The sequence below is a fragment of the Cervus elaphus genome, chromosome 20, assembly GCF_910594005.1.
Source record: "Cervus elaphus chromosome 20, mCerEla1.1, whole genome shotgun sequence".
Lineage (NCBI taxonomy): Eukaryota > Metazoa > Chordata > Mammalia > Artiodactyla > Cervidae > Cervus > Cervus elaphus.
In genome coordinates this window covers 73,783,285-73,803,084 of record NC_057834.1, presented here as the reverse complement: position 1 = coordinate 73,803,084, position 19,800 = coordinate 73,783,285, and the positions used below count along the sequence as shown (strand labels likewise).

At 38.5% G+C, this 19,800-nt stretch overlaps 1 protein-coding gene, 1 non-coding gene and 1 pseudogene across 13 annotated transcripts in view; 2 read left to right on the top strand and 1 right to left on the bottom strand.

Annotated features, from left to right (window-relative positions):
• RPAP2 (RNA polymerase II associated protein 2) overlaps window positions 1-19,800 on the top strand; it is a 108,391-nt gene that overhangs the window by 74,726 nt on the left and 13,865 nt on the right. For 2 of the 12 annotated variants that reach the window (XR_006336052.1, XM_043878892.1), the window contains one exon: window positions 2,494-2,927. The exons of 2 other annotated variants lie outside the window; for them this stretch is intronic. Coding sequence is in view for 8 of the 10 variants with exons in the window: in XM_043878892.1 (XP_043734827.1) it covers window positions 2,494-2,539 (46 nt within the window). In the remaining 2 variants the exon portion in view is untranslated. Of the gene's footprint in view, window positions 1-2,493; window positions 2,928-4,017; window positions 5,620-6,179; window positions 6,330-6,546; window positions 7,928-9,090; window positions 10,949-18,748; window positions 19,475-19,800 lie in introns of those variants that run through there. 8 more of the 12 variants (XM_043878889.1, XM_043878890.1, XM_043878888.1 and 5 more) reach the window with 7 other exon arrangements.
• On the bottom strand, window positions 5,706-5,812 carry LOC122678443. The gene has a single exon (XR_006336116.1). It is a non-coding gene; the product is annotated as a U6 spliceosomal RNA (small nuclear RNA).
• Window positions 17,097-18,662, top strand: LOC122678265 (annotated as a pseudogene).

Sequence of the window (19,800 nt, the reverse complement as noted above, 5' to 3'; positions counted from 1 at the left end):
CTAGCAAGAAGATGATACTATGTGGAGGCAGGAGGAGGCATCAAGAAAATGTTTCCTCCCTTCCTTCTTCTAAAACTGAAAGGAGAAAAATACTTTGAAGAAAAAAAAATATTTCAGTAAACACAACAAATTCGTGACCTCTTAAGCCATTTCTTCTCGTTAAACAAGTAATCAGTGATCACCTACAGTGTGCCAGACACAAAGTGAATGCAGTAAATACACAAGTCACTACCCTCGTGACATTCACCTTCTTTTGGATGAGAGAGAGACAGTAAACAAGTAAACAACAGAACTAGAAAATAGTAAGGACTGTGAAGACAAAGTAAGTAGGTAGAGAAGGTAAAAGAGACGATGGGTTTCATATAGAAAAGGTGACATTTAAACAAAACTGCATTACATGAAGGAGTCCACTGTGTAGATATTTGAGGAAAGAGCACCCCCTAGAAAGAACACAGCCAGCTCTTAAGTGAGGACAAACCAAACCTTGGCGTAATTGAGGCAATTTTGCTCAGCTTGGCTCGAGTGAAGTAAATCAGGGAAAGTTCTCTCTCCAGCTGGTAGATTTTTATGAGATATTTTTGGTTTTGTTAAGCATCTTCCATACTTCACTGGTCCAGGGTGCAGAAGATCTTTCACAGACCAGATCTTAAATATCCTACAGCCAAATGATTGCTTTGGATTTCTCATCTTGTGTTAGTTGCTCCCATCATCAGACTTATAGCATATAAAGCACTGTATTAGTGACTGAGTTATTCACTTTAAATTAAAATTGGTGCATATTAATCTTCTAGTCTAAGAGTGTGCAAACTTTCTGTGACGGGTCAGATTATATCTTCATCTTTGCTGGCCCTACAGTCCCAGCTACTCAGCTCTGCTGTTGGAACACAAAAGCAGCTACAGAATACATAAATAAATGGGCATGACTGTTTTTCAGTTTTATTTACAAAAGTAACAAGCAGCAGGCCAGATTTGGCCCACAGACCATCGTTTGTCCAGGACCGCGTGGCTCACTGGTAAAAGAACCCACCTGCCAAAGCAGGAGTTGCAGGAGACCCTGGTTAGATCCGGAAGATCCCCTGGAGAAGGGAATGGCAATCCACTCCAGTGTTCTTGCCTGGAGAGCCCCATGGACAAAGAGCTTGGCAGCCTATAGTGCACAGGGTCACAAAGAGTCACTCACAACTAAGCACGCACACATACCCATGCATCTTGTAGTACCCTGACAAGTGCTAGTATGGCATAGCAGCAGTTTCAGTTCTGTCATCATCCACCAAATTATGTATTACTATTAAGGGAACAAGCCTGTGGGGAATACAAAGATGGATGAATAAATATCCAAGTTTTCCACCTTTCTGCTTGATGAGAAAAAAATATACAACTAACTATATATTTTCATATTATTTGAAATATTTATAAGAATATCCATGTGATAGAAATGAAAAATAAAAGGTCCAAAGAAATTTGGTTTCTCCTATGAGTACTTACCAAAGAGAGTGACTTAATCAGATCCATGAAAGAGGATTGTGGCGGCAGTGTGGAGACGAATGGAGTGGGAGACCACTTAGGAGGCTGCGGTGGGAGTCCCAGGAGGAGATGATTCATCTGAATTAGACAGTGAGAATGGGGGAAGTGAAATGGATTCAAGAAGCACATCAGAGGAGAATCGGGAGGCCTTGGTAATTGATTGAACAAAGAACATTAAGGGTTAAGAGTTAAAAGATGACTGAGATTTCTAATACCAGAAGGTTTTGATGAAAATGAGAAGTCAGAATTTCAGGTTTGAACAGAATGTATTTGAGGTACCTTTTAGACATCCAAAGTGTAAAAAAATCCCAAGAGAGAAGATAAGAGATTTGAATCACTGGTAATCAGAGCCACGAGATAGGATTTAATGCAGAAGAGGGTCAATGTGAAACCTTAGGTAAGACCTGTCATTATTAATGGGCTGGTTAAAAAAAAAATGCCAGCAAGAGAGGTCATAAAAGTTCAGGAGTAGGAGGAGAACTGAGATAAGAGTGCCTGAAAAGTCAAAGAAGGAGAATTCTAGAAAAGGAGGAAGTGAATGAGGACATCAAATACTGCAGTCAACTGGAAAAAGAACTAAGGAGAGGCTGTCAGATGTGGCAATGAAGAGACCATGTAAAGAATAGTTCCAGTAATAAGTCTTTGTTCATTTGTCCTTGGACCTGGTTCTAAGCATACATAGACTGTGTTGCTTAGTGCTCTGTGCTTTCCAAAGCCGCCTTCCATGGTCACTGCTAACAAAAGCAGATTCTGCACAGAACCCTGTCTCCAAGCTCAATGCAGTGCTCCTCTACATCAGACAGGTCCACCCACCCATTCAGCCAATAGTACCTATCATTAAGGTGATGTGTACCCTAAAAATAATCCTTGCTTTGTCAGTGGCAAAAGCATCATTGTCAATGGCAACAGCCAACTCTTATCATTGACCAAAACCATAAAGTCTGATAAAAGGTTATGATCTTGTCTCAGATTCATCTCTGCAAACAGGCACAGAGGCCTCTCACTGCAGCGATGACATGGACATGGAAATCCAGCAGATATCCAGTGAGCAGTCAGTCTGGAGGAGTGCCAGTTGCTTGCTATTAAGTAATAAAACATACTAAAGTAGACAAGTCAAGGAATCTGGAAAACAAAGGTTATATATAGCTCTTATTCAACTTTAAATGTAAATAACTTTGGAGATAGAAGCAAATCATAATTCTTTTGAATGAATTATTAATAAAATTACTAGTCTTCAGGGTTTAGCATCTTCCCTGACATATTATTATGACTTTATAGCGTGTCAAAACCATTCGTTGTTGTTTTTTTTTTTTGTATTTGTGAGCCTGGTTTTTATGGAAAGAAAAACAATTTTTACATGACTCCCCAAAAGTAATCCACTGGGTTACTAATGTTTAGAGGTACATAGGCACTATTAGAGTATTTATTTCTTTATACTTCAGCTTATTCCAAAAAGGATTTAAGTCAAAAATTTTAGAAAGGTAATATATATTTCTTACTACATTCTGTGTTAGGGACTTGGGGGTAGGGAAGAAATCTTTTCAGATAAAGATTAAAAGGACAAGGGAATAAATAAAGGAAATCTCATTGGCTCACTTTCCAGGAGTAAAATTATGCAACAACACTTAAGGCTCAAGTGTTAAGAGAAGTCAGGAAATCCTGGCTCTAGATGCCTAAGGATTGCTATCTGTTTGATGACTTGCTGCAGAAATCCCCAGACCCCAAAACTGCTATTACTGTCTCCTAACAGACACCAGACCTTGTTTGATTTCTCCATTAGCATTTCCTTCTGCTGCTAGCTACTTTATTGTCCTTCTAGTTCTCTAAAGCAGTTAAAACATTCTGTTTCTTCTGCATGTTCACTGAGGGCACAGTAGTGAAGGGCATAAGTGAAGATTAAATTTATATAGTATTCTGTAGCCTACAAAGAATGAAAGCTTGCGTATTAGCCAGGAGTATGGGCATTTTGAGATACAGTGCCTGGGTTTCAAAGCCGTGACATGACACTTTCTACCTTTGTGACTTTGGGGAAGGTGCTTACATTTTTTTGTGCCTTTATTTCCTTACTCATAAAGTGGGAACAGTATATATTCTTCAGCGTCATTGTGCAGTTTAAAAGAGATAATTCATACTTAGAACAAGTACACACTAAATCTCCTAGGTAGCACATGATAAATGTTATTATCATTATCATAATTGATTTTTTAACAACCTATTTATAGTATCCTTTTGCAATAATAACTTTTAAGGAAGTTAAGTACTATTAGCCCCATTTTATAGATACACCCTAGGGCTTTGATACTCATCTTGTGAGAAAACATAACAGATTGCTGCTCAGAGCCATGTTTTTGAGGAGTCTCAAAACAGATCCACACATTTAAGAAAAGAATGACTGGTTGCTTAGCTGTATGTGGCATGGGCTCAGGAGCAAGATTGCATTGTTGGAAAAGTTTCTCAATAACCCTGGTTTTTCTTTATGAACAAAACTTTTAGGTAAATTTGAATATATCAGAGAAGGGAATGGCAACCCACTGTAGTATTCTTGCCTGGAGAATCCCATGAACGGAGGAGCCTGATGGGCTGCAGTCCATGGGGTCGGAATGAGTTGGACATGACTGAAGCAACTTAGCATGCATGCACGGACATATCTTATAATTATTTATATAATAATGTTAACCTTATAAGTTTGTTAGAGAAGTGTTACTGTTCCCAAAATATTTTCTAACTAGGGTGATTGATAGAACAGTTCTCTTACAAACTCTTTCTCTATAACACTTATTGTTTTCTGCTTTCATATGGGCACACAGGTTGAAAAATCTAGTAGTCAACCTTTATTTCTAATTTGAGGAAGTTTTAAAACATATTAATGGCACTTTGAGAAGTAATTGAGGAAACTTTGTTTTCATATATGAACCAAACTATATGTTTTCATATAGTCTTGAAAATCAGAGACATTGTTTTGGATATGTCATTACCATTTTTGAAACACACAAAAGCTAGGTTTCTGTGAAGCTGACTTCTGATCTGACTGCCCTGACTTCTTGTTTTTAGCCAATGTTATCCCATCCCCAGCACCTTTGGTCTTACTGTGGAGAAGCAGCACCTTGATATTTTAAATATTGGCATCACCTAAGTATGAGAAAAGCCAAAAGAGTTGACTTCTAGGTTCTACTTTCTCCACAGGAAAAGCTGGCCACAACTGCCTATAAGTTCACCCAAGTGCCCAGCTTGAACTTGGCATTAGAATGCTTGGATAGAGGGATTTCTAAGTATGAACTGCCTTTGGGGAATACCTGCAGACAAGGCTCATGAAATATGAGAACCTAGTACTCCATCCACTAGCTATAAATAAATAGAGGAGAGATGGGTAAGGAAATCAGTGGTTTTCTTGGGTAGCCCTCTGGATTTAACTGGACAGAGTCACCCCATCTCCAGTTCTTGCTAAAATACCTTCAGGAATATAGAGAATCTACTCAGAGTCTAGGGCATCTTTGGACAATTCTGACAATTTTTTCCTTTTGTTTCTGCTTGAAATACTAAGCAAGGAAGAAATCTGACTCAGAAAATAACATTTCTCATTCCCACACTCACTACTGTGGAACTCCTCTGCTCTGATTTCTTGAGCTATATTGATTGAAATCAGAGTTATTTTATTTATATTTGATGTGCCCACTGGCAATGGCCAAGGTTAAGTAAGCATCTGTAAGAGCGTTGTGTGAGAAGTGTAGACTGGGTGAAAAATAATTTTTTTTCAAAAAGCTTTCTAGAATGTACTTGGAAAAAGGCTCTGTGAAGCATGCTCATGCTCTCTGGAGAAAAAAATTTATGAAAAGGAATGGTTTATAGTCTTTGTGATTAGATATTCTTCATTTTTTAAAAAATCATGTTTGCTAATCACATTCATGAAAATTACTTCTCTGACTGTTATATATGTAATCGGTATTTAGGGATAGTTACTGGAAATGGTTAAAGAAAGCTTTGTTTTCCTTCTGAAGTTTTGTACTAAGTACCTTGTAAGATGCAATTCATCTGTTCAGTATTACAAAAATAAAAATGTTTAAATAAATAAAAATGTTAAGGTTTCATCCAAAGGCAGTCTTTTTTGTTTATTGTCTGTTTTTCAAGTGATATAACCTAAACAGTTGATACAAATTATGTTTTGGTTTTTTTTTTTCTTTTAAAAAAATATGGAACGCTTCACGAATTTGCGTGTCATCCTTGCGCAGGGGCCATGCTAATCTTCTCTGTATCGTTCCAATCTTAGTATATGTGCTGCCGAAGCGAGCACACAAATTATGTTTTTTAAAGCAATTCTCAGCTCTAAGCTTCTCTACGCAACCTCCTTTTCTCATGTGGAAAGACTTCATTAATGTTCTTTTCTGAGCAGAATTTTGGTAGCTTTTGCTGACATAATGACTGACATGTTTTAGATTAAGACTTTTAAGCTTCTTTCCTTATGTAACAGTAGGTTTGGTCTTTCAGTTTTTTTCATGAGATTTCTCTTCAGCTTTAGTAGAAGATCCTCTCTCTGTGGATTTTACTAAATCAGAGAGACTTCATTATTCTCAGAAAAATCCCTTCTGCCATGTTAAAGACTGGAGCCCCTTAGTCCTTCCAATTTCATGGATATGCATTTAATATTTTTGGTGTTTCAGACTGACCTCAACTCTTGGCATTCAGAAGCTTTCTCAGGAAAATGTGATGTTTACACAGTTCATGACCACCCTGCTTGAAGAACTGAATTTAAAAAATGAAGACCTTGAAAGTTTAACCATCATATTTAGAACCAGCTGTTAACCAGAATGGTCAGTTGACTTTTTTACTTTAGTTTTTTGTTTGTTTTTTTATTTGTTGCCCGTTTGGATTCTGTATTCATATTGGAAATTTTAAAAACCAACTAGAGACCTCCATACATCTTCAGCTTGTCCAGCTTCAGGCAGCTTACGTCCCAGCTGCCCCAGTCATTTCCTGTTCACTTTTGTCACTCCATGTCCCATCTTTTTTGTTATTTTTCCTTTATAGGATACCACAGTTGGTTCTGTTTCTTACAATCCAGGAAACTCCCCACTATGAGCTTCATACTCAAATCTAGACCATCCCACCCTGCATGTCCCATCTGATTAGTTTCTGCCCAGGAAATAGCAGTTTACTTCAACCAAATACTGCAGTGATCTTTGAGAATATCCTCACCCTACTTCCCTCTTCAGCCCAGCCAATACCTTAGTCATCTCATGTACAGATAAGCAGGTGAGCTTACAAGTCTGGCTTTGTTGATTCCTGACCCTGCTCCCAGATACATAGCCCTCTTCTACTGTCCCACGTTTTTGTCTCTTTAAGAACTGCCCATACGAATGTCCCCTCCCTTATCCACAACTTTCCATCTCTTCCCTTTACTTTCTATTTCGCATACTCTCAAGTGCTCAGATAGGTATTAAGTTAATGTTTTGATTAAAAGAAATTCATTCTAAACCATGAATGAGATCCCCTTATGGAGCATTTCCTTTTTTTTAAGTTTTCAACTGTTTTTTAAATTATAAAAGCAATACAGCCTTGTCAAAATTAAACAATACAGAACTACATGTATAATTTTAAAAAGCAAAATTCCCCCATCCCTTCTATCTCGAATCTTGTCTCCTCCCAGAAGCACACTACTGATTGATAGCATTTTACATTTTGATATTTGAATTTTTGGGGAAAAAAACCACCACTTTGAAGCAAATCTTTAAATATATGACAAGGATATTTGAGAGGTGTATTTTGGCAGACAAGAAAGAATGCCATTATCCTTTCATTGAACTTCCTAGAAAATAGAACATAAGGACTTAGCACTGTTACTGACTCCAGACTTACACCTAGTGACCATTTCATGCAACCCTGCTCCCCTGAGAACCCTCTAAAGCAAAGACTTGTATTTAGGCAGTGAACTCAGCTTGGCTGGTGGAAGCACCACTTCAAGCCCCTTTCTAAGAATATAGTAAGTTTTGAGTTGTGGGTTTTTTTTTGTTTTATTGAGCTTCAGGTACAGAATATTGAATTAATCATACCCCTCAATTCATGACACCCTGTGTCCATTGGTTGAAAGGTTGCTTTTCGAGATAGACTAAGAACAAAGTGTGCCTAATCAGATGTCCTTGCAGATCTGCTTTAATGACTATGTATCAATTAAGAGCCCTCGTAAATTAGCATATTTAGTGCTTGTAGATAAACAAATGGTGTTAAAGTTTCTTAAGGATCCAATCCAGGCCCTGGCAGTGAAAGTGCTGAGTCCTAACCACTGGACTGACCGAGAATTCCCTAAACAGTAGATGTTTTAAGTGGACTTAATAGTTGCCCTGTGATCATTGTTGTTGTTGTTGTTTTACATTGTTTATTTGTGTAATAATTAAAGGTGAATCTTTGCCCAGACTTTGTCAATATTATAAGGGATACTGAAGAATGAGGCCTTATTACATAATTTTCCATATGAGAAATGAAGATGGTTGTGAATGGGTAGGTGGGGGGTTTTTTGTTTGTATATTTGTAAACCTTAAGTTCACAAAATTATTTGTGTACAATGTCTTATAGCCTTTTCAAGATTAGATTACTACTAGCTAGTATATGTTAATGTGCTTTCAGTTACAAATAACAGGAAAAAAACTGCTCAAACTAACTTTTCTTATGATAGTATCTTTTGCTGCTTAACAAATTATTATAAAATTAAGTGGCTTAAAACAACAAACTTTTTTTTTTAATGTTTCTGTGAGTCAGGAATCTGGCACAATTTAGCTTAGGGCCTCTGCCTCAGAGTCTCTCATGAGGTTGTATTAAAGCTCTCTGGCAGGGCTGCAAGGTCATCTGAAGGCTCAAGTGGAGAAAGAGGTCCTTCTAAGCTCACTCATGTGGTTATTGGCAGGATTTAGTTCTTCTCGGGCTGAATTTAGGGCCTCGGTTTCTCACTCTTTGTTGTCCAGACACCTCTCCCAGTTCCTTGCCATATGGACCACTCCATAGTGGCCCACAGCTTGACATGTGGCTTCCCTGAGAGTGAGCAAGTCAGAGGAAATGCAGGATGAAAGCCACAGTCCTTTTGCAACTAGTCTCAGAAGTAACATCCATCACTTTTTCTGCATCCTGTGACTAGTTAGAAACTAATCACTAGGTCCGGCCCACGTTGAAGGTGAGTGGATTGTATAAGGGAATGAATACCAGAAGGCAGAGGTCACTGGGGGCCATTTTAGAATCTACTAGAGGTGGCAGAATCATTCAGTAGTTCCCAGCTTTATAGCATATCACACTGTCCTAGTGAGAGGCTTCAACTTTTCACACTAATTCAGGGCACTTCTGAACTAATCCACATGGCTATGAAATGCTATGAGCCTAACCCAGTCATTCTAGCAAGGAATAGGAGAGAAAGATTTTCTTATTGACCTAGATCAGGGTCTGCTCGAGCCGAGTATGAATTACCCAAACCATTATTGCTACATAATGGGGGGCAGTGGAGTGTATACTGGGGAGACAACACAGTGTTCCCCAAAACTGGTAAAAATACTTTAGGTGTTTTATTCAAGTGTCATTTTTCCTTCCCAGGTATATTCCATGAAGACCGAATAGATGAGCTTCCATTCACCATTTCTTGAATTCTAGCCACAATAATTGTATAGCTAGAGCTACTTATTAGTTATCACCAGACAGAGTGACTTGCAGAGATAAGAGAACCATTATCCCAACAAGGATAACCAAGTCCTTGCATCCTAGGTATAAGATAGTATTTTTATTTATATGAAAATAAGTTGATATAAACTGAAACTTGAATATTTGAGAAAATATAACAAGCTGTAATTTTTCTGGATGATACCAGTTGTCTTATCAGTTGACTAGAAAATTGAGAAAAGTCCCATTTTAGCCTCATGGTTGATCTCTAGATACTAAAGAACACAGTAAAGACTGAGGTCAGTAAATACAATTTAAGATAAGGCTTTTTGGTAGTCTAGTCTTTATTCTTTTAAAGAAGCTTGCTATTCTACAAAGTGGTCCTGAGCAATGTACACCTGAAACAACTTACATAACACTGCATTGGCCATAAAGTTCGTTCAGCTTTTTTGTAAGATGTTATGGTAAACCCCAAACTTTTTGGCCAACCCAATAGGGGAAAAAAGTGAATTGACAAACCAGACTGGGTAAATATTTCCAAATCATATTTGATAAACAACTTATATCCAGATTACATATTCTTAAAACTCAAAAGTAAGACAACTGCATTTTTAAGTGGGCAAAAATTTTGAATAGACATTTCAGCAAAGAAGGTATCCAGTGCCTTAGCATATGAAAAGCTGCTCAGCATCACTAGTCATTAGAGAAATGCAAATTAAAACCAAAAGCACACACCTCTTCATAGCCACTAGCATGGCTATGATAAGGACAAAGATAGTGTTGGTGAGAATATGGAGAAACTGGAGCCTTAATACACTGCTGGTAGAAATGTAAAAGGACACAGCCACTATGGAAAATGGTCTTGACAGTTTCTTAAAAAGTTAAGCAGTTTACCATACGATCCAGCAAATTCCATTCAATGTTTCATCCTAAGAGAAGTAAAAACTGTTCACAGAAACTGTAGGTGAATGCTTATAACATTATTTATACTAGTGAAAAAGTAGAAACACTCTAAATGATCATTAACTGGTAAATGGTAAATAAAAAATTCATAAAATAGAACACTGATGTTATGCTGCTACATGGATGAACCTCAGAAACATCATGCTAAGTAGAAGAATTCTGACACATAAACCATATAATGTGTGATTCTATTTATAATGACAGAAGAAAATATCTAAAACAGATACTACATTAGTGGTTACACAGGAGTGGGAAGGACTTCCCAGATGGTAAAGAATCTGCCTGCAATGTGAGAGACCTGGGTTTGATCCCTTTTGCACAGTTTTATAAACTTCAAAAATAGTTGTGCACCTAAAACAGCTGAATGTAATATATGTAAATTACACCTTAATAAAGCTGTTAGAAATAATATATGACATCCATACTATCAAAGCAATCTACAAATTCAGTGCAATCCATATCAAAATTCCAATGTCATTTTTTCATAGAACTGATAATCTGAAACTCTGTATGGAACTACAAAAGATCATGAATAGCCAAATCAATCTTGAAAAAGAACAAAGCCAGAGACATTATATGTCCTGTTTTCAAACTACATTATAAAGCTATAGTAATCAAAACTGTGTGGTACTGCCTCAGATACATAGATCAATGGAACAGAGTAGATATAAACCCATGCATGTATAGTCAGACATACATGCATGACACATGAGCGAAGAATATACAATGGGGAAAGGACTCTCTTCAGTAAATGGTTTTGGGAAAACTGGACCACCATCTCACACCTTCAGTTCAGTTCAGTTGCTCAATCGTGTCCAACTTTTTGCGACCCCATGGACTGCAGCAATGCCAGGCCTCTCTGTCCATCACCAACTCCCGGAGCTTGCTCAGACTCATGTCCACTGAATCAGTGATGCCATCCAACAGTCTCATCCTGTGTCTCGCCCTTCTCCTCCTGCCTTCAGTCTCACACCTTGCACAAAGATTAATTCAAAATGGATTAAAGACTTGGACATAAGACATGAAACATAAATCTCCTAGAAGAAAACATAGGCACTGAGCCTCTAAATCAGTCTTGACAATATTCTGGATTTGACCAATCAAAAACAAGTGGGATTACATCAAACTAAAAAGCTTCTGTGCCCCAAAGGAAACCATCAACTAAATGAAAAGGCAGCCTACTGAATGGGAGAAAATATTTGCAAATCATATATCTGATAAGGTGTTAATATCAAAATATATAAAGCCATACAACTCAGTAGCAAAAAAAAATCATTTTAAAATGGGCAGAGGATCTATGGAGACTTTTTTTTTTAACCAAGAAGGCATACAGATGGCCAACAGGCAGTTGAAAAGATATTCATCACTAATCAGGACAAGGCAAATCAAAATAAAAAATCACCTCACACCTGTTAGAATGGCTGTTACTAAAAAGTAACAAGTGCAGGTAAGAATGTGGAGAAAAGGGAGCCTCTGTGCATTGTTGGTAGGAATATAAATTGATACAGCCACTATGAAAACAGTATCAAGGTTCCTCAAAAAACTTAGAATTACCATATGATCCAGCAAATCTACTTCTGGCTATTTAGCCTCAAAAATGAAAACACTAAATTCAAAAAGATACAGACACCTCTGTGTTCACTGTAGTAGTATTTATAATAGCCAAGATATGCAGACAACCTAAGTGACCAGAGATGAATGAATGGGTAAAGAAGATGTAGTGTGTATTTATACAGTGGAATATTATTGAGCCTTAAAAAAGAAGAAAATCTTGCCATTTGTGACAATATGGATGGAATGTGTGAGCATTATGCTAAGTGAAATAAGTCAAAGACAAATACTATATGATGTCACAGTGGAATTTTATTTTTTTTTTAAGACTCATAGATGGAATCTATTTTTAAAAACAAAAACTCAGGTACAGAGAATAGACTTTAGTGGTTGCCAGAGGCAGAGTGTCAGGGATAGCCAAAATGGGTGAAAGGGTCAAAAGGTACAAACTTCCAGTTATAAAATTTATAAGTCATGGAGATGCAATGTACAGCATGGTGACTGTAGTCAATAATACTGTATTACATATTTGAAAGTTGCTAAAATATCTTGAAATCTCTCATTACAAACATTTATATGGCAATGGATGTAACTATACTTACATGATTATAATTTTGTAACATATCAAACCATGTTATACATCTGAAACTAATGTGATTTTTTAACATTATTTATTTATGGTTGCACTGGATTTTCGTTGCTGTGCAAGGCCTTTCTCTCGTTGCAGTGAGTGGGGGCTCCTCTGGTTGTGCTCAGCCTTCTCACTGTTACGGCTGTTGTTGAAGAGCTCAGTCTCTGGAGCGCGGGCTCAGTTGTGGCACCCAGGCTTAGTTGCTCCTAGGCATGTGGAATCTTCCTGGACCAGGAATCAAACCTGTGTCCCCTGCATTGGCAGGTGGGTTCTTTTCCACTGCGCCTCCAAGGAAGTCCCACTAGTGTGATTTTAAATGTCAGTTATACCTCACATGGGCTTCCCAGGTGGCTCAGTAGTAAGGAATCCACCTGCCAAGCAGGAGACACAGGTTCAGTCTCTGGGTCGGGAGTATCCACTGGAGAAGGAAATGGCAACCCACTCCAGTATTCTTGCCTGGAAAATCCCATGGACAGAGGATCCTGGTGGGCTACAGTCCATGGGGTCTCAGAGTCAGACACAACTTAGCAACTGAGCATGCATGCATGCGTACCTCACATACTATAATTATGTCCCAACAAATTGGACAAAGCAGAACAAGTGGACAAATTTTGAGAAACATATAGCCTTCCTAAACTGAATAATGAAACAGCAATATGAACAGAACCATCACTCGTAGTGAAACTGAATTTGTAGCAACAACAAAAAACTTGCAGCAAACTAAAATCCAGGGCCAGACAACTTCACAGGGAAATTCTACCAAACATATGAGGAAAAGCTAATACCTATCCTCAGACCATTCCAAAAACTTGAAGGAGAGGGAACACTCCCAATTCCATTCTATAAGGCCACAATTACCCTGATACCAAAACCAGGCAAAGAAACTAAACAAAAGGAAAATTACAGGTCAGTATCTCTGATGAATATAGATCCAAAAATCTTCAACAAAATATTAGCAAACTGAATCCAACAATAATATCAAAAGGATCATACTCCATGATCAAGTGGGATTTACCCCAGAGATGCAAGGATGGTTCAATAGCCACAATCAGTGTGATATACCACATTAACAAAAAGAAGAATAAAAATCATATGATCATCTCAAATGATGCAGGGAAACATTTGACAAAGTACAACATCCATTCATGATAAAAACTCTCATCAAAGCTGTTACAGTGTGGGATGGGGAGGGATGTAGGAGGGATGCTTAGGTGGGAGGGGACATAGGTAAACCTATGGCTGACTTATGTTGATATTTGTAGAAACCAATGCAGTACTGTAAAGCAATTATCTTTCAATTAAGAATTTTTTTAAAACTGTTACAGAGAGAACACATCTCAACATAATAAAGGCCATTTGTGACAAACCCACAGCTAATAGCATACTCAACAGTGAAAAGCTAAAAGCTTTTCTTCTTAAATCAAGAATAAGACAAGAATACCTGCACTCACCACTTCTATTTAATGTAGTATTGGAAGCCCTAGCCACAGCAGATAAGAAAAAGAAATAAAAAGTATCCAAATTGTAAGGGTAGAAGTAATATCGTCACTGTTTATAGATGACATGATACTACGTTCAGCAAACCCTAAAGTATCCATCAAAAAAGCTATTAGAAATGAATTCAGTAAAGTTGCAGGATACAAGATTAACAAACAGAAATAATTTATGATTGCATCAAAAAGAATAAAATACCTAGAAATGACTTAAACAAAGAGGTGAGCAAACTATACTCTGAAAATCGTAAGATACTGATGAAGGAAATGGGAGACAAGAAGAACTAATAGTTAAAATGTCCATACTACCCATACTACCCAAATCTACAAATTTAATGCAATTCCTATCAAAATACCCATGACATTTTCCACAGAACTAGAACAAATAATCCTAAAATATATATGGAACCACAGAAGACCCCAAATAGCCAAAGTAATTTTGAGAAAAAAGAACAGGAAGTGTGCTCCCTGACTTCAGACTATACTACAAAGCCACAGTAGTCAGAACAGTATAGTATTGGCACAAAAACAGACATCGATCAGTGGAACAGCATAGAGAGCCCAGGAATAAATCTTGCACCTACAGTCAGTTAATCTACAACAAAAAAGGCAAGAGCATACAGGTATTGGGAAAACTGAGCAGTTACATTGTAAAAGAGTGAAATCAGAACATTTTATCACATTAAGAAAAAAAAGCTCAACATGAATTAAAGTCCTAAATGTAAGACTAGAAACCATAAAGCTCCTTGAAGAAATCACAGGTAGATACTTTTTGACATAAATTGTAACTATTTTGGGGGGATCTGTCTCATAAGGCAAAGGAAACAAAAGCAAAAGTAAAAAATGGGATCTAATTAAATTTAAAAGCTTTGGCACAGCAAAGGAAACCAACAACAAAATGAAAAGACAATAGGGGGAAATACTTGCAAATCATATAACTGATATGCAGTTAATATTCAAAATAACATAGTCATCATACAACTCAATGGCAAAAAAAAAATTTTTTTTTAATGAGATGATCTAATCTGAAGAGACATTTTTACAAAAGAAACAAAGATGGCCAACAGGCACATGAAAAGATGTTCAACATCACTAATCACCACAGAAATGCAAACCAAAACACAATAAGATATCGCCTCGCATCTGTCAGAATGGCTATCATCAAAAAGTTTGCAAATGATAAATGTTGGTGAGGATGTTGAGAAAAGGGAGCCCTTGTACATTGTTGGTAGGAATGTAAATAGATGCAACCGTTAATGGAAAACAGATGGAGATTCCCCAAAATACTGAAAATAGAAATGCCATGTGGTCCAACAATTCCACTCCTGAGAATATATATGAACAGAATGAAAACACTAATTTGGTATATAGATACATGCACCTCAATGTTCATTTCATAGCTGCATTATTTACAATAGCCAGGAGACCTAAGTGTCCATCAACAGATGAATAGATTAAAAAAGGTATGATGTGTATGTATGTGCACGTGTGCTGTTATGTCAGACTCTTTGTGACTCCATGAACTGTAGGCCGCTAGACTCCTCTGTCCGTGGAAATTTCCAGGCAAGAATACGGGATTGGGTTGCCATTTCCTACTCCAGGGGATCTTCTGGATCCAGGAATTGAACCCGTGTCTCTTGTGTCTCCTGAATTGGTAGGCAGATTCTTTACCACTGCACTACCTGGGAAGCCCATGTATACACACAAACACACACACACACACTATGGAATATTACTCATCCATAAAACAGAATGAAATTCTTCAATTTGCAACAAAGCAGATGGACCTAAAAAGAGTATTATGCTTGGTGAAATAAATCGGAAAGACATTTATCACTTATATGAAGGATCTAAAAAATAAATGTATATAACTAGAGAAACAGATTCATGGATGCAGAGACAAACGAGTGGGAAGAGGGAAGACAGGAGGGGCAAGGTAAGGATAGGGGATAAAGAGGTACAGACTACTATGTATAAAATAAGGTACAGGGACATATTGTATAGTAAAATATAGCCATTCTTTTATTAACTTTAAATATAGTATAATTAATCTATAACAATACTGAATCACTCTGATGTATACCTCAGACCAATATTGTAAATAAACTATAATTAAAAATAAAGTAACATTTCATATTACTAAATAATTTAATTTGCTCTATACTCTTGAGAGTCTCTTGGACTTCAAGGAGATCAAATCAGTCAATCCTAAAGGAAATTAACCATGAATATTCACTGAATACTGTTGAAGCTGAAGCTCCAATACTTTGGTCACCTGATGCAAAAAGCCAACTCATTGGAAAAGACCCTGATACTGGGAAAGGTTGAAGGCAGAGGAGAAGGGGGCAACAGGATGAGATGGTTGGATGGCACCACTGACTTAATGGACATGAATTTGACCAAACTCTGGGAGAAAGGGGAGGACAGAGGAGCCTGGCATGCTGCAGTTGCAAAGAGTTGGACATGACTTGGTGACTGAACAACAACATACATTATTTACGAGAACTTACTCTATACTCAGCAAAATAATCAATTATGACTCCACTGAAATACTGCAGTTTATGAACACATATTCTATGCATTTAAACACACACACAATATTATTTTTATAAATGTTAATTCAGATAAATCTAAAATTGCAAAATGTCACTTACACCACAGTTTTTAAAAATTAAATTTTGAGAAATCATACATGACAGGGCCCCTCCTCTAACCTATTAGTGGCAGCTCTCCAGGATAAAGAGAAGAAGCAGCTGCTGTATCCCACTGCTTCCCTCCCTGGGCCCAGAAACACCTCTTTAGTTATCTCCCACACCGTGCAGGTCTAGGGCCTCAGGTGAAGGGCCAGTGGCTCACGAGGAACAGAAACCAAATGGACTGATGCCCAAATGGACCACTGCTGCTTCTGCCACAAGGTCACTGTGGGGCCAGCAGCTTTTCCAGGTGCTGCATCTGCCTCCCTCACCCTTCTGCCATGTTTATGTTAACTCGGGAACACCTGAGCAGAATTCAGTTTAGCTCAGAGAGCTATGCTAGATCTTAGTTTCAAAATGTCGTTAAAGGAGCCAAATGTCATAAAAGGAAGATCTTTGGGAAAATAGCTAGTTCTAGGACTAGGGCAGAGAAAATACAAGACAAGTCTGGAGCACTTTATAATACCATAAGGCGAGGTGTTAGTCGCTTCAGTCATGTCTGACTCTCTGCGGCCCCATAAAATGTAGCCCACCAGGCTCCTCTGTCCATGGGATTTCCCAGGCAAGAATACTGGAGTGGGTTGCCATTTCCTTCTCCAGGGGGTCTTCCTGACCCAGGGATCAAATCCAGATCTCCTGCATCTTAGGCAGATTCTTTAAGGTAAGCAAGTGCTCAAAAACCAAAAGAAAGTATGTCAAAAGGACACAGGAACCAACCTGAAAGCTCCCAATGGCCAATGCCATTCCAACAATGAAAATAAATAACAATATAGTACTGAATCATGACCCGAAGTATAAAAGAAATATACACACTGATATGTGACTGAAAAATAAATGAGGTAGAAGAGACAAATCTTCCTTACAGAAGAACTCCAAGTAATATATGTAGAGTCCTTCTGTACTACCCAGAGAGGGATCTATATGGCATTGTCCTCTATCCCCATAACTTAAAGGGAAATTTTCATGATGTCTACAATTCTCGGTGTCCTGTATATGAAAGAGGAGGATGTCCCCAAATTACTAGCAGCAGGAACACACTTAAGTGGTACAAACCTTGACTTCCAAGTGGAACATTGCATGTACAAAAGGAAGAGTGATGGCATCTATATCATAAATCTAGAGGACTTGGGAGAGGCTTCCATAGACAGTTCATGCCATTGTTGCCATTGAAAAACTGGTTGATGCCACTGTCATCCTTCAGGGATACTGGCCGGCAGACTTCATTGAAGTTTGCTGCTCCCGCCACTGGAGCCACTCCCCAGGTGCTTCACTCCTGGAATCTACACTAGTCAGATCCAGACAGCTTCCGGGGGCCTCATTTTTCTGGTGATTATTACCCCAGGGCTTACCACCAGCCTTTTATGCTAACCTGCCTACCATCACTCTGTGTAACACATTCTTCATTTTGCTACGTGGACACTCATCCCCTGCAATGACAAGGGAGCTCACTCAGTAGGCCTGATGTAGTGGATACTTGTCTGGGAAGTGTTCTGCACAGTCTCCAAGTGATCAGACAGGTCATGTCTGATCTCTACTTAGAGATCCTGAGAAGACTGAAAAAGAAGAGCGAGGCATGCTCAAAAGGCTGTGACTGTGGAGGCATTTCCAAGCGAATGAACTGCTCTAGCTCCTGAGTTTACTGCTGCTCAACCTGAGGTTACAGGCTAGCCTGAAGGCAGGCTGGGGTCCTCTGTGCCTATTCAGCTGTTGGCTGCAGAACACTGGAGTGCCCAGCCTGCCACTGAAGGCTGGTCTGAAGCTCCCACTTGTCAGGCCACTGAATGGATGGGAACAATCACTGGGTGGTCTTAAGCTGTTCTTCCACAGGCTCTTAAACAGAAAACAGAGATAAGGTGGTCAGAATCAGTTTGGAAACAAATAAATAAAACTCTGTGTATGCACTTCCCTGGTGGTTCAGTGGTTAAGAATCTACTTTCTAGGGGCTTTCCTGTTGGCTCGGTGGTAAAGAATCTGCCTGCCAATGCAGGAGAAACAGGTTCAATCCCTAATCCGGGAAGATACCACATGCCACTGAACAGCTAACTCTGTGCGCTACAGCTACTGAGCCTGTGCTTTACAGCCTGGGAGCCACAACTACTGAAGCCCATGCTCCACAATAAGAGAAGCCACAACAGTGAGAAGCCTACACACCACAGCTGGAGAGTAGCCACAACTAGAAAAAAGCCTGAGCGGCAACAAAGACTCAGCACTGCCAAAAATAAATGTAAATGTTTTTTTTTTTTTAAATCTACCTTCTAATGCAGGGAGCGCAGATTCCATCTCTGCCCGGGGAATGAACATCCCACGTGCCACAGGGTAGCTAAGTCCACTTGCCACAACCAGAGAAGCCTGCACACCACAATGAAGACCCAAAACAGCCAGGAAAAAGAAAAAAAAAAATGTAGATACTATCCCTTCCAGGAGGTAGTTAGAGACTCTTAAACTCAGCGACTTGCTCCCAATGAACAGCACAGGGACAGGAAGAACACCTTTCCCGAATGATGAAAGCCCACATCCCCAGTGACGCCATGTGCATGTGTCGCCCTGACATATATGACAAAAAGGGCACTTCACCTCTGTGCTGGTCTTACCCTAAAAACAACCTCAGTCTAACCATGAGAAAAAACAAACCAAGCTGAGGGGACATTTCTGCAGGAAATTTTGTGAATACCTCGAGACAGTCATGAAAAACAAGGAAAGAATAAAATGTCACATTCTAGAGGAGCCATGTAAACCAAATGCAGTGTAGTGTCATGGTCTGAACCGGAACAGGAAGAAGACATTAATGAAAAAACTGGTGAAATTCAAATACAGTCTGAAGTTTAATTAATAGCAACAAACCAAGGCAGTTTCTTAATTTTAACAAATGTATCATGGAAATATAAAATGTAAACAATGGGGGAAATTGGGTGAGGGGTAAGCAGGAACTCTGTACTATCTTTGCCACTTTCTAGAAATCTAAAATTATTTCAAAATAAAAAGTTTATTTTTTAAAAGATACTAACTGGATATGAGAAGGGATGCAAACATGAGACAGTCACTGCCCTCAGAATCTTCAGCCTGCCTATGGGAAAGGCAAGACTACAGTAAATGACCTGAAGAGGAACATCCATCCTAGCATGCCTGGGATAGTCCCGAGTATATAAATGTAAGCTCAGCATCATTTTTAATTACAAGTACCCTCTTTTACTTCCAAAAGTATTCTGATTTAGACATTAAATTATATGATATTACCACCTAAAAGGCACAGGGTATGCTGTGGTGGTAGGAGGGGACATTTGTGATGGCATGGAAGAATGGATGGGAGTTATGAAGT